The 12,106-nt window shown below is 48.8% G+C and overlaps 1 protein-coding gene across 1 annotated transcript in view; it reads left to right on the forward strand.

Annotated features, from left to right (window-relative positions):
• The window catches only part of LOC139229054 (ephrin type-B receptor 2), a 585,159-nt gene that overhangs the window by 390,265 nt on the left and 182,788 nt on the right, over positions 1-12,106 (forward strand). Inside the window, exon 5 of the mRNA XM_070860715.1 lies at positions 5,094-5,429. Coding sequence (XP_070716816.1) covers positions 5,094-5,429 — 336 coding nt within the window. The remainder of the gene's footprint in view (positions 1-5,093; positions 5,430-12,106) is intronic.

Consider the following 12,106-nt stretch of genomic DNA (forward strand, 5'->3'; position numbering starts at 1 on the left):
ACGCTCTCAGCAGGGGGCCTTTCCCACCTCGGACCTTCAGGGAGCACTTCTCTTACCTGCATCTAAACCAGGAGCAATGGTGTCTGCACTGCACCAAGGAGGTGGTCACAAAACTCTGCCAGTCCTTGGAACCAGACCTGCAGGGTGACAACGGCACTGCCAGTGACCCTCAAAGGTGACCTTGGCCCTGAATGTTTTTGCCAGCAGATCCTTCCAGGTGACATAGAAACATAGAAACATAGAAAATAGGTGCAGGATTAGGCCATTTGGCCCTTCAAGCCTGCACCACCATTCAATATGATCATGACTGATCATGCAACTTCAGTACCCCATTCCTGCTTTCTCTCCATACCCCTTGATCCCTTTAGCCGTAAGGGCCACATCTAACTCCCTTTTGAATATATCTGACGAACTGGCCTCAACAACTTTCTGTGGTCGAGAATTCCACAGGTTCACAATTCTCTGAGTGAAGAAGTTTCTCCTCCTCTCGGTCCTAAATGGCTTTCCCCGTCTCCTTAGACTGTGACCCCTGGTTCTGGACTTCCCCAACATCGGGAACATTCTTCCTGCATCTAACCTGTCCAAACCCGTCAGAATTTTATATGTTTCTATGTTTATATCTCGCAGTTCACCATCCATCGCTGCATCCAGGAGCTCACAGAGGCTCTGTACGCTAGGAGTGAGGACTTAATTGTCTTCTGTCTGAATAGAGAGAAGCAGGAGGAGCATGCAGGTGGCTTTGCCAGGATAGCGGGCTTCCCCATGGTGCAAGGCGCCATCGACTGCACACACGTGGTTTTGCGGGCGTCACATCTCAATGGTGAGATGTTCCATAACCAAAAAGGGGTCCACTCACTGATGGGCAGTTGTTGTGTGACCGTGCCCAGCAGAACCTGATGGTCAATGCCCGCTATCCTGGCAGCAGGAATTATGCCTTCATCCTGCACCGGCCTGCTGTGTCAGCAGTCCTCCAGCCACCACATCGACCTGATGGTGGCTGCGAGGTGACAAGGGCAGTCCACTCTACATCTGGCTCATGACATCCTGCCACAACCCCACCATTCGTGGCCAGCATTCAAATAATGACAGCTACACTGCAACAAATTCATGGTGGTCTGTTGCACCCTTCATAACTTGTCCATCATGAGGGTGCAGCACTCGCTATCACAGGTCCCACAACCACCTGAGGAGGAGGAAGATGAGGAAGATGAGGAGCAGGAGGAAGATGAGGAGAAGGAAGGGGAAGGGAAGAGAAGGCAGCCTGCAAATCCACGATCCAGACCATCGGGGTACTCAAACAACGGTTCCGCTGCCTTGACCGCTCGGGAGGGGCCCTCCTGTACTCGTCTGATGATCCGTGAGTGCATCATCAGACTCCACTTCCCTTAATGAAATCCTAGATCTCAGTTACTCAACACTTCACAACATTACCATTCCTCTGTGGCGGAACATCACAGCATCCACAAAGCTGAAATGAAAGCCACCACAAAACAAACATTCCAAACATAATTTATAATCGTTTCAATCCAATACTGTATAACAAAGTCAACCAATCACCCTTGTGCATTCCCTTAGCGCCTGTCTTCCATGTGTCTTTGCCTGTCCTGGTGCTCCTACACATTGCTACCCCAGAGGCTGCAGCAAGGCTGCTGGGAGGCTGCTGACTTTCAGTGGGGGAGACTGCAGATAGCCTTGCAGGATGACCTTGAGCAGCTCTGGGCCTAGAAGGCCCGGCTGTAGACTGCACCACATCAGCATGGAGGGCAGTAGCCTGGGTTGGCTGACAGGCAACAGCAAGGCACTGGTGGAGTGGCAATGGTGGAAGTACGAATGCTATTATACTGAGAGAGGAGAGCAGGTTCATGCCCCACAGAGCCACTGCCACTCCCCTGGGCGGGCGCCTCAGCAATGTTAGCCATCTGAAGGAGGACAGATTGCTGGACTGCTGTGACACCCTGCAAGCCCCTTTCCACACTGTAAGCACAGCCACAATGGCGGCAGTCTGAGCTTCCACTGCAGCACCCAGACATTGGGTGGCTTCTGTTTGTGCTGCACTGGAAACTCAGATATCAGCCATCAGACCCTGCATCACGGTTAGGTCCACAAGTGCGCGAATGGAGTTGCCCATCACTTTCATCCTGGAAACTATGGGCTCCAAGCTCTGCACAAAGCCCCGTGCAATGTTTGAGCCAGACTCCTCCATGCTCTTTGATAGTGACTCTGGCAGGCCTGGCTGTACACCAAGCATTTCTGTGTGCGTGTACATCATCCTTCTTTTGAAGGCCGCCCTATCGAAGTCCTCACCTCAGCATGAATGTTGCGTGCTGCCTGCAGTACTTTCAACGGGCGTGGGCAGATCATGCAACGTGTTTGCGGGCCGAGTCCAATTTTTAGCCTCATGCCTCTATTTATAAAGCCCAGGATCCCATGTGCTTTATTAACCTGCCCTGCCACCTTCAAAGATTTCTGCACAGACTCTTCCTGCACCCCCTTTAAAATTGCCCCATTCAGCAGGTATTGGCGCTCCTCATTCATCCCGCCTAAATGTGTCACCGAGCATTTTTCTGCATTGAATTTCATCTGTCATGTGCCACCCATTCCACCAGCCTGCCTATGTCCTCTGTTACTATCTTCCTCCCTGTTCACTCAGCCACAACAATAAAAACATGGCCTCAGAATACCTCAGGGCTTTCAGTCCCTACTCGAGACAATGCCATCCAATTTGGACTCAGTATTTCCTGACAGACGTTAAAGGAGAGGGAGAGCGGGGGAGGGGAGAGCAGGGGAGGGGAGAATGGGTGAGGGAGAATGTGGGAGGGAAAGCGGGAAGGGGAAGAGCAGAGTGGGGAGGGTAATGGGGGAGGGGGAGCGGGTGCTGGTGAGAGAGTGTGGATGGGGTGGAGAGGAAGCGGAGCGAAGGGCAGCGGAGGAGAATGTGAAGGCGATGTTCATTGTGAAAATAAAATCTACCTTTTTTTAATAATTGAAATTCCTAATGTCCAAAAGAAGGTTTTAAAAAGAAAACTATCAAAAGGTGACATATTCTACAGTATGATCAAAAGCCGGAGCTTCAATCAGACCTTTTCCCCACAGAATATTTTGAAGTATTTTTACATTCTGATCATGTGCATTTTGCTATTTTCCCAGTGGAGTTAAAAAAAATAACATGCAACTTTTGTTACTTTTTCTGAAATGCATCAAAACAGAGATTGAATTTTTAAATATTGATTGCAGGAAAGTTTCATCTTTAAAATATTAACCATTCCTGCTTTTTAAAAATTAATTCACGAGATGTGGGCGTCGCTGGCAAGGCCAGCACTTATTGCCCATCCCCAATTGCCCTTGAGAAGATGACTGTGAGCCGCCTTCTATAACTGCTGCAGTCCCATGTGGTGAAGGTACTCCCACAGTGCTGTTAGGGAGGGAGTTCCGGGATTTTGATCCAGCGACGATGAAGGAACGGCCGATATATTTCCAAGTCAGGATGACGTGTAACTTGGAGGGGAACGTGGAGGTGATGGTGTTCCCATGCGCCTGCTGCTCTTGTCCTTCTAGGTGGTAGAGGTGGCGGGTTTTGGAAGTGTTGTCGAAGAAGCCTTGGCGAGTTGCTGCAGTGCTCCGATGGTCTGCTCAATGATGTTCCTGGTGGCGGCATGGCTCTCATTGTACGAGTGCTGGGCAGGTGTGCTGGTGTTTTGGAGCAAGTCATGATCCAGGTGGAGAGCAGATAGCCCTTGTCTCCCAGCAGCCAGCCGTGAGCTTGATGTGGTGGTTGGAAGAGAGCTGGCACACCGGTCTGGCGCAGGATGAAGGCATCGTGGCTGCTGCCAGGATAGCGGACATTGACGGTGAAGATTTGGGTGTCACACCAGCTGCACATTCAGTGAGTGGCAGCCTTTTTGGTTACGGAATACCTCAGGATTGTTATACGATGCCCGCAAAGCGAGGTGGGTGCAGTCAATGGCGACCTGCACTATGGGGAAGCCACTATCCTGGCAAAGCCACATGCCGTTCGTGCTGCTTCTCTCTGCTCATGGGGGAAGGAGATGTAGTCCCTCCTCCTTCTGTACAGAGCATCTGTGACCTCGCGGATGGAGCAATGGACGGTAAACTAGGAGATGTTGGAGATGTCTCCTGTTGCTCCCTGGAACGATCCATTGGCCTAGAAATTGAGCACGATGGTGACCTTGACTGCCACTGAGAGAACCGTTCTCACGCTGGTCTGAGGGCTCGAGGTCTGTTGGCAGAAGATGGCAGAGCTCTGTGACACGTCCTTGCTGAAGCGCAGCCTTCGCATACACTGCTCCTCAGTGACACTGATGTAGGAGACCTGCTGCCGGAATACCCGGGGAAGGTAAGGCCTCCTGTTGCCAGCCCTGTTGGGCCTCCTCCCGCTGCCCACATTTTGCTGCCTTTCTCTCTGCATTTCTCCCTGCATTTTTCTCTGCCTAAACTGCCTCCGACGGTGATGTCGGAGCAGGAAGTCGAGTGCCAAGGCAGCCCCCATCAAACGATTGAAATGTTGTCCTGTCAAATCTGCCCTCAATGAAACACAGGAATGTTTCAGAGGCAGAACAGTCCTTCTACTGAAAATTGCTCAAATCTGTCCAACAGCCAGTCTGCCTTTGTGTTAGCAAGCTGCAAGCAGTGATGGCCGGCAAAAATTATTTCTAATGATGGCGCCTTTAAATATGCTCCTCCAGCTGACAACCAACTGAAGCTCGAGGGCTGAAGCTGTCGTTGTCAGCGCGAGGCGGTAAGTGAGGGGCGCGGCCTAATTTATTCACTGACGCGGGAATTGGGCACTGCACACGGTGATGATGTCATCATTGCCGGGCACAGCCGAGCGGGATGCTACCTCGTACCACCTCCGCAAAACTCCAGGCCAATTTCACCGGGGGAGGGGGGGGGTGCTATTCCCGCCACGCCCGGGTGAAAACCCAATCGCGCCCCAATAGCGCCCCACTGCGGGCACTAATGGAAGGCGCACAGTACCCGAATTTCTTCCCCTGAACGTTGAATTTCCAGCAGTGGCCGTGAGTTGTGTTGTCACTGGGCCGAATGATTTGAATTTTTCTTTTATTTTCCCACAGCGATTCCCTCGGCACCGCAGACGGTGATCTCCAGCGTGAACGAAACATCCCTGAACCTGGAATGGACGGCCCCTCGGGAGACAGGAGGCCGGGAAGACGTGGTTTACAATGTGATCTGTAAGAGCTGCAATTCGGGCCGCGGGATCTGCACCCGATGCGGAGACAACGTGCAGTTTGTCCCACGTCAGCTGGGCTTGACGGAACCTCGCGTCTACATCAGCGATCTGCTGGCGCACACACGGTACACCTTCGAGATCCAGGCTGTGAGCGGCGTCTCTGATCAGAGTCCATACTCGCCCCACTTTGCGTCTGTCAATATCACCACCAACCAAGCTGGTAAGGATCTTGATATTTTCTATTCCTCCTAGCTGGCATTGTTTGTGCATGTGCGAATTCCTGCAAGTCTGTCTATTGGGCTTTGAGGGAAGGAAATACACCCAAAGAACCTCTCGCCTAGAACTGCCGCTCCCTTAACCTCTCAAGCAACTCTAGTTCTGCTCTGCTTCCAATTCTACCTTATTTCATTTTAGGACGACAGCAGTTTCACTGGTTCAGCTATTGCTGCAAATGCACAAACGTTTCAAGTACAACCTCAGATAAACACCAATGGTTTTTAAAGGTGAAAGATTTCAGAGGTTGAAAGTTCCCATCTCGGGTTTGAAGGCTCAATGTGATGCCATTTCTGGAAACCTTTTCTGTGTTGCTTATCAGACAGGTGGGGCTGTTCTGTCCAGTGAGGGAGCAGTGATTCCCAGTATTCCATTGGTGGGATGGGACCCTTGCAGCATCCTGTGCAACAGAACGATGGAAGGACATTGCCTGTCTCAATAGACACCTTCCAATCCACACCAATATCTCACATGATGTTTTATGATAGGTTCCCTCCTGAAATTCACTTGTAATGCCAAACTGGGGAGCCGGGCAGTTTAAACGTGAAGCTCGCCCTTTGAACGTTGTGTTTCCTGATTATATTGTGGCACATCCTGTACCTGGAATGGTTTGCACAATGTGTTGCAGATCCATTTAGGAAGTGTCGAAAACGCGACTCTCAATTTAATTCTCAATCTAAGACTCTGACACCGGTAGATGTTCCTTTAATGAGTTTTACTTGCTGCAAGGAAAAGCCTTGTTAAGTCAAAGGCTCAGTGAAGACTTCTACAGTGGTAAAAAATCACAATATCTTTATGCAGAAGAACAAACAAGTTTGGTTCCATCACGTGTATCAGTTCTGCCCTTGCGGTCAGCAAATACAGATAAGGAGTTCTTCAGTCACTTAAAAACACCACATCCTTGTTTTAGTCCATATCTATACAACCTTTATCTAGTACTTCTAAGGTTTAGCATAGCAACAGTTATTGGTAGGGAGTACAGCAAGACATTCTTTCTGTTCAAGGTTCCCTCGCTCACACAGATGGCTCCTGCTTTTCTTAATTCAGTCAGCTATCAGTCAAGATTAGTATGTTTATGCAGAAGCAGGCTGTCTGCTGCAGGAGCTTCTGGGAGGACCGGGACTCCATTTTGTTTTATTACAAAAGGGTACATTTAACAGGAAATGTAACTTCTAAAAGTAAATTTCCACATTAGTGAGTTTCCATCGAGTGAGTTTTGGGCACAAATACCTCTACAACTTGTCATCCATGTTCACAGAGAATGCCTGTTAATGTTTACAAATAGTCTGAACAAGACAAGAGTTTGTCTGAGGGACCTTTAGTCTTCAGGAATCAGCAGTTCTCCTAAACACACAGGTTATTTTTAGATTTGTTCCAATAACCATTGCAGACATAAGCTAGTTCTAAATGTGTTGGCTGTATGTAAATGTAAAGAGGATGGAATAAGGATTTATCATAGTACAAATTAAAAGAGGCTGTATTATTGCCGTCTGGGTAGTCGCTGATACCCTATTTGGAGCAGTTCTGGCCATTGAATTATGGGAGGAATATTACTGCCTTGACAGGCTACAGAGTCAAGCAACAGAAGTGGCCCAGCTATCAGGGATTCAATTCTAAAGGAAGGAGAAAAGAAGTCGGGATTTTTTGGCAAAGAGCAAATTTCAGGTGGTGCCGATACTGATCTTCACGATGCTGAAGCATTCAAATACTGGCTGGCATGAAGGGAGTTCGAAGTGAGAAGGGAAATTAAGTGGAACCTTTTCACCCAGATGGTAACAGAGTTATGGAATAACGGTCGGGCATACTGAAAAGCACTGAAGTGGACAATATAAGTTAGTTCATGAGATTGTTTAATGTGTGTGTGTGTGGGGGGGGAGGGGGGGAAATTGGTGAGAAAGGAGACAGGGAATGTTGAAAAAAAATTCAGTTCAAAATGGTCAATAGACAAATCTATTACTGACCCAGTAAGCTCATTGAGAAAGGAGCAATGCAAGGCATGAGTTACGGAGCTTGTTTGGCCATTTTACTGTGCAGCGTCAATATCCTCAGAGGCCACTCTGGAAACGGTAACGGCCTGTTTTGTAAATGATTTTTATGGAGCAAATAGGAGCATAAATGTATCTCTGGGCCCCACAGAAACCATCCATCCACTGCTGCCCGCCCCTCCCCCTCCACTCACCACAGAATTCGGCTGGTGATGTATACGGGGAGCCAGCAGACCCCCCCGTATACATCACCGCCCCCAATCCCCAGACAGTTTTCCAACAGTTAGTGAGGCCAGACCATGAAAATTGGTTCCACCGAACTTCCACCTAAGTTTTGTGGGTGGAGGGGAGGAGCCATGAGGGAGGGAGAGAGCTGTTGTGTCTGATGCGCCCATAGTGGGTGGGTGCCCACCAGTCATCTTTAAATTGGGGAACCCCCCCCCCCGCCCCCCATCTCCCCATCAAAGCAGTGACTATATTTGAAAAGCACTTCATTCACTGTAAAGTCCGGAGGTTGTGAAAGAGGCCAGTCTTTCTTTTCCTTTCTTTCTCATCCTGGACACTCTGGCAAGGTCAGCGATGGAGTTAGGTGTGGGCGTATCTCAGCATTTACAGACAAAAGGTCATTGGGCAGATGTTTTTGTCCAGAGGTGTGGCTGTAAACGGAAACCTGTGGACTAAGCATGTATAGTGGGCACAATTAACCAGACTGCAGCAGCAGCATTTAAGCTCGAAGAACGATAGACTTTGTCTCTCAGTCTGGACAAATTCACTTCGATTCTTTTTCAAACTTTTTAAAGAAAATCTAGAAGACAAATTTCGAAACCGTTATTCACAACTTACATTGAGTATTCTTTACATAATAGAGAGGCTGTGTGAGAGAGAGGAGAGAGAGAAAGAGAGAATGTGTTTTGCCTTTTATAAACTTCACAAAACAGCTGACAGAGCGATCAAGGGGCCGAAACTGCCCACCGCTGGAAGCGAGGTGCACCAACCTTGTTTCTCGTGTTTTTACTGGCACGGTGGATGCGGTGGCTTCTTGAGCGAAATTCCGCTCTTTGGCTTTTTTTGGCGGACCGGAAGTCGGTCATAGTGGGGGCGGATGTGCGTCAGTGAGCGGAAGTTCGCAGTTCTAGAGGGGTGGAAGTTGGGGGCGGGCGGAATGGCCGGCACTGTCAGTCATCAGCCACGTCACTTGACAGGGAGAGCCTGAGCGATTGTTTAAGTTCGGTCCACTGGACCACCAGGCACGATTTCAGCCGGGCCAGCGGCCTGGCACCCAAGAGATGGTGCCAGGCTACCTGTTGGCAGCCTGGCCGATCCCGGGGGCATAATTGTCGGCCCGACATGGCAGTCGGCTGACAGAAAAAAAACATGGCGGCAGCGGCAGTTGGTCCTTCCTTTTAATGGGAGTCGCACCGCCATTTTACAAGGACTACAGCCTCACTGCACCGGCAGAAAAAAGCACCATGTGGTGGGAACAAGATTTTTTTCGGGGGAATTTTGCCATCGCGGGGCGGGGTGGGGGGGAACATCGGCGGTGCGCGCTCTGATGACACACTTAGCACGGATCTGCAGCAGCGGAGCGCTCGGGGGGTAGCGATCGCCCACCGGGATACCACAGGAGCGGAATTTTCAAAATGGCAGCCATTCCACGAAAAAGCGCCGGCCATTGCACTCTGTAGCGTGGCCGCCAATGCCCGGCGGTAACAGGCCCGAAGGGGATGGGGCAATTTCGGTCCCCACGTCCTACCTTATCATCACTGAAATTATTTTCTGTTTCAAAGAAGCACAGGTTTAATTTTTGATCAAGCAGAAAGCTCCTAATTATTTAATCTGGGTAACAGAAAATATCAATATTGTCATGTATGCATGTTAATGTATGTACTGTAACACTAGACCACTGAATGTACCTTCACCCTGTATACACCATACCTGTACCACCAGAGGGTGCTGCTGCAGGAGACCTAAGAGTCACCTGTACACTGCCGGTAACCCAGTATAAAAGGGAGCTCACCTCTTGGTGTCCTCACTCAAGGAGCTGCAATAAAGGACTAAAGTCACAACAGTTCAAGTGCTATACCTTTAACTCGTGGAGTCATTATTAGAGTGCTTGCATATACTACAGATATTGTAATGGCTGACAGGGAAAGAGCCAGTCATTGCTTACAGTTTCCAAGTGTTTATATCAAAGCATTTCATCAGCATCAAAAATGATTCAGTGGAGAGAGATGTTTTAACGAAATTAATTCAAGCAGAACAGGTGATTGATAAACAGAATCATTGGCTATACACAGTCCCTATGCTTTGCTTTCTAGTTATCAGTGATTCCACAGTCACAGCTGCTTCTGTCCACCCACATGTGCTGCCTCTCACATCAGAGCCGTTGTGTCCCCGTGTGTTGCTAGTTTAAAAAATTACTGTGAGTATTCTGGGCTAGATGGACAGGAAGGCCCACTTTCCTGCACACGCCTCAGCCAGCCATCCCTCCACATGAAAACAATACCGAGTGGGGGCCACCTCTCCCTCCGACAAGGCCCCTCACACATTCCCCGATCGCCTCGGTCCAGCCCCAAGTCTTTGCGGTCCCACTCCAGGGACTTGAGCACAAAAAATCTAGGCTGACCCTCCAGTACAGTGCAGAGAGAGCGCTGCACTGTCGGAGGTTCCATCTTTCGGATGAGACGTTAAACCGAGGCCCCATCTGCCCTCTCGGGTGGACGTAAAAGATTCCATGGCCACTATTTCAAAGAAGAGCAGGGGAGTTATCCCCAGTGTCCTGGGGCTAATATTTATCCCTCAATCAACATAACAAAACAAACAGATTATCTGGTCATTATCACACTGCTGTGTGTGGGAGCTTGCTGTGCGCAAATTGGCTGCTGCATCTCCCACATTACAACAGTGACTACATTCCAAAAGTACTTCATTGGCTGTAAAGCACTTTGAGACGACCGGTGGTCGTGAAAGGCGCTATATAAATGCAAGTCTTTCTTTCTTCCTCCTTTAAATGGCTGCTGCAGCACCTCTGTATCTTCATTGCAACAGTGGTGGGTTCCTTCCATCTGACGGGGGCTCTGCGGGAAGCCCAGCCTGTACAGTAAAATGGTTCAGGGTCAGTGGGAGGGTGGGCAGACCAGAGTCTCACCTCGACCCTCCTGCAGCACCAGGAAGAAAGCCCGGGCCAGCCGGCTTCAGCAATTCGCAGCCCATTAAGCATTTCGAGCTATTTAATTGAGCCATCAACAATCCAGGCTGGTGGATGATCATGTAGCATATGTGATTGGGAACAGTTACGACAGAAGGTGAGGACAGGAAGGGTTTAATTTCCAGAGGGCGCAGTGCCTGGCGTGGGTGGGGATGGATCTCACTGGTGCTAGTGTCAGTGTGTATCAGACACTTGTCGGAGGGCGGACCGCCATTCATTGGCCTTTCAAATCAATGTGGCCCCATGACATCAATAAATTTACAATTTCATAAAATGTATTTAATGTTAAAGTTCTGAATATGCTCAGCGTTCATTGTTCTGCGACTCACAGAATGGAATGGAAAGCCCTAGTTTTGGAAACGATGGTAAGCTAGTCTGAATATATTGGATAGCTCAGGGCAGGCCACATACACGAGGGCATTGCGATGTCACGCCTTTATATCGCCTTGTGTCATCCATGGCTCAATGGGTAGCACATTCGCCTCTGAGTCAGAAGGTTCTCGGTTCAAATCCCACTCCAAGGACTTGAAGACTAAAATCTAGGCTGACACTCCAGTGCAGTGCTGAGGGAGTGCTGCATTGTCGGAGGTGCCGTCTTTCAGCTGAGACGTTAAACCGAGGCTCCATCTGCTCTCTGAGGTGGAAGTCAAAGATCCCATGACACTATTTCGAAGAAGAGCAGCGGAGTTATCCCTGGTGTCCTGGGCCAATATTTATCCCTCAATCAACATAACAAAACAACAGATTATCTGGGTCATTATCACATTGCTATTTGTGGGAGCTTGCTGTGCACAAGTTGGCTGCCACGTTTCCTACATTACAACAGTAACTAGACTCCAAAAGTACTTCATTGGCTGTAAAGCACTTTGAGATGGCTGGCGGCTGTGAAAGGCGCTATATAAATGCAAGTCTTTCCTGTTAAACAGATATAAAATAAGAGTTAAAAAATGAGGAGCCTATTTCCTCGTACAGTTTATATCGAGAATGTCTCATCTTTAGCGGTAATGGTTGCCTGGGACAGAAGCACAGTGTGTCCCTGGCTGGCTAACTGCAGGGTAGTCATAGATCGCTGGAAGTTTGAGAAAAAAGTGACAGAACTGTCTGCCTAACACAGAAGATATCAGTTGCCCGCGATCCATAAGTAATTGAACATGAAAGGTCTTAAGGATGACTCCACAAAGCCTCTTGTAATGTAGATTAATTAGCAGGTCTGAGAATTCTTGATTTCTTGCATATTTTAAGAACATTTCCAAACTCATTCATTCATTCAGCCAGAAATATTTGCGACTTAAAACCTCATTAATTTCACATTACAAATTCTCCCTTTGATATTGGCCAGTTTGGCAGAATCTATTCAGGTTGTTGGGAAGCATCACAGACATTTGATGAATTGATAATGCAACGTGAGAAAAAGCTATTTGTTGCAGCTAC

The sequence above is a fragment of the Pristiophorus japonicus genome, chromosome 18 (assembly GCF_044704955.1).
Source record: "Pristiophorus japonicus isolate sPriJap1 chromosome 18, sPriJap1.hap1, whole genome shotgun sequence".
Lineage (NCBI taxonomy): Eukaryota > Metazoa > Chordata > Chondrichthyes > Pristiophoridae > Pristiophorus > Pristiophorus japonicus.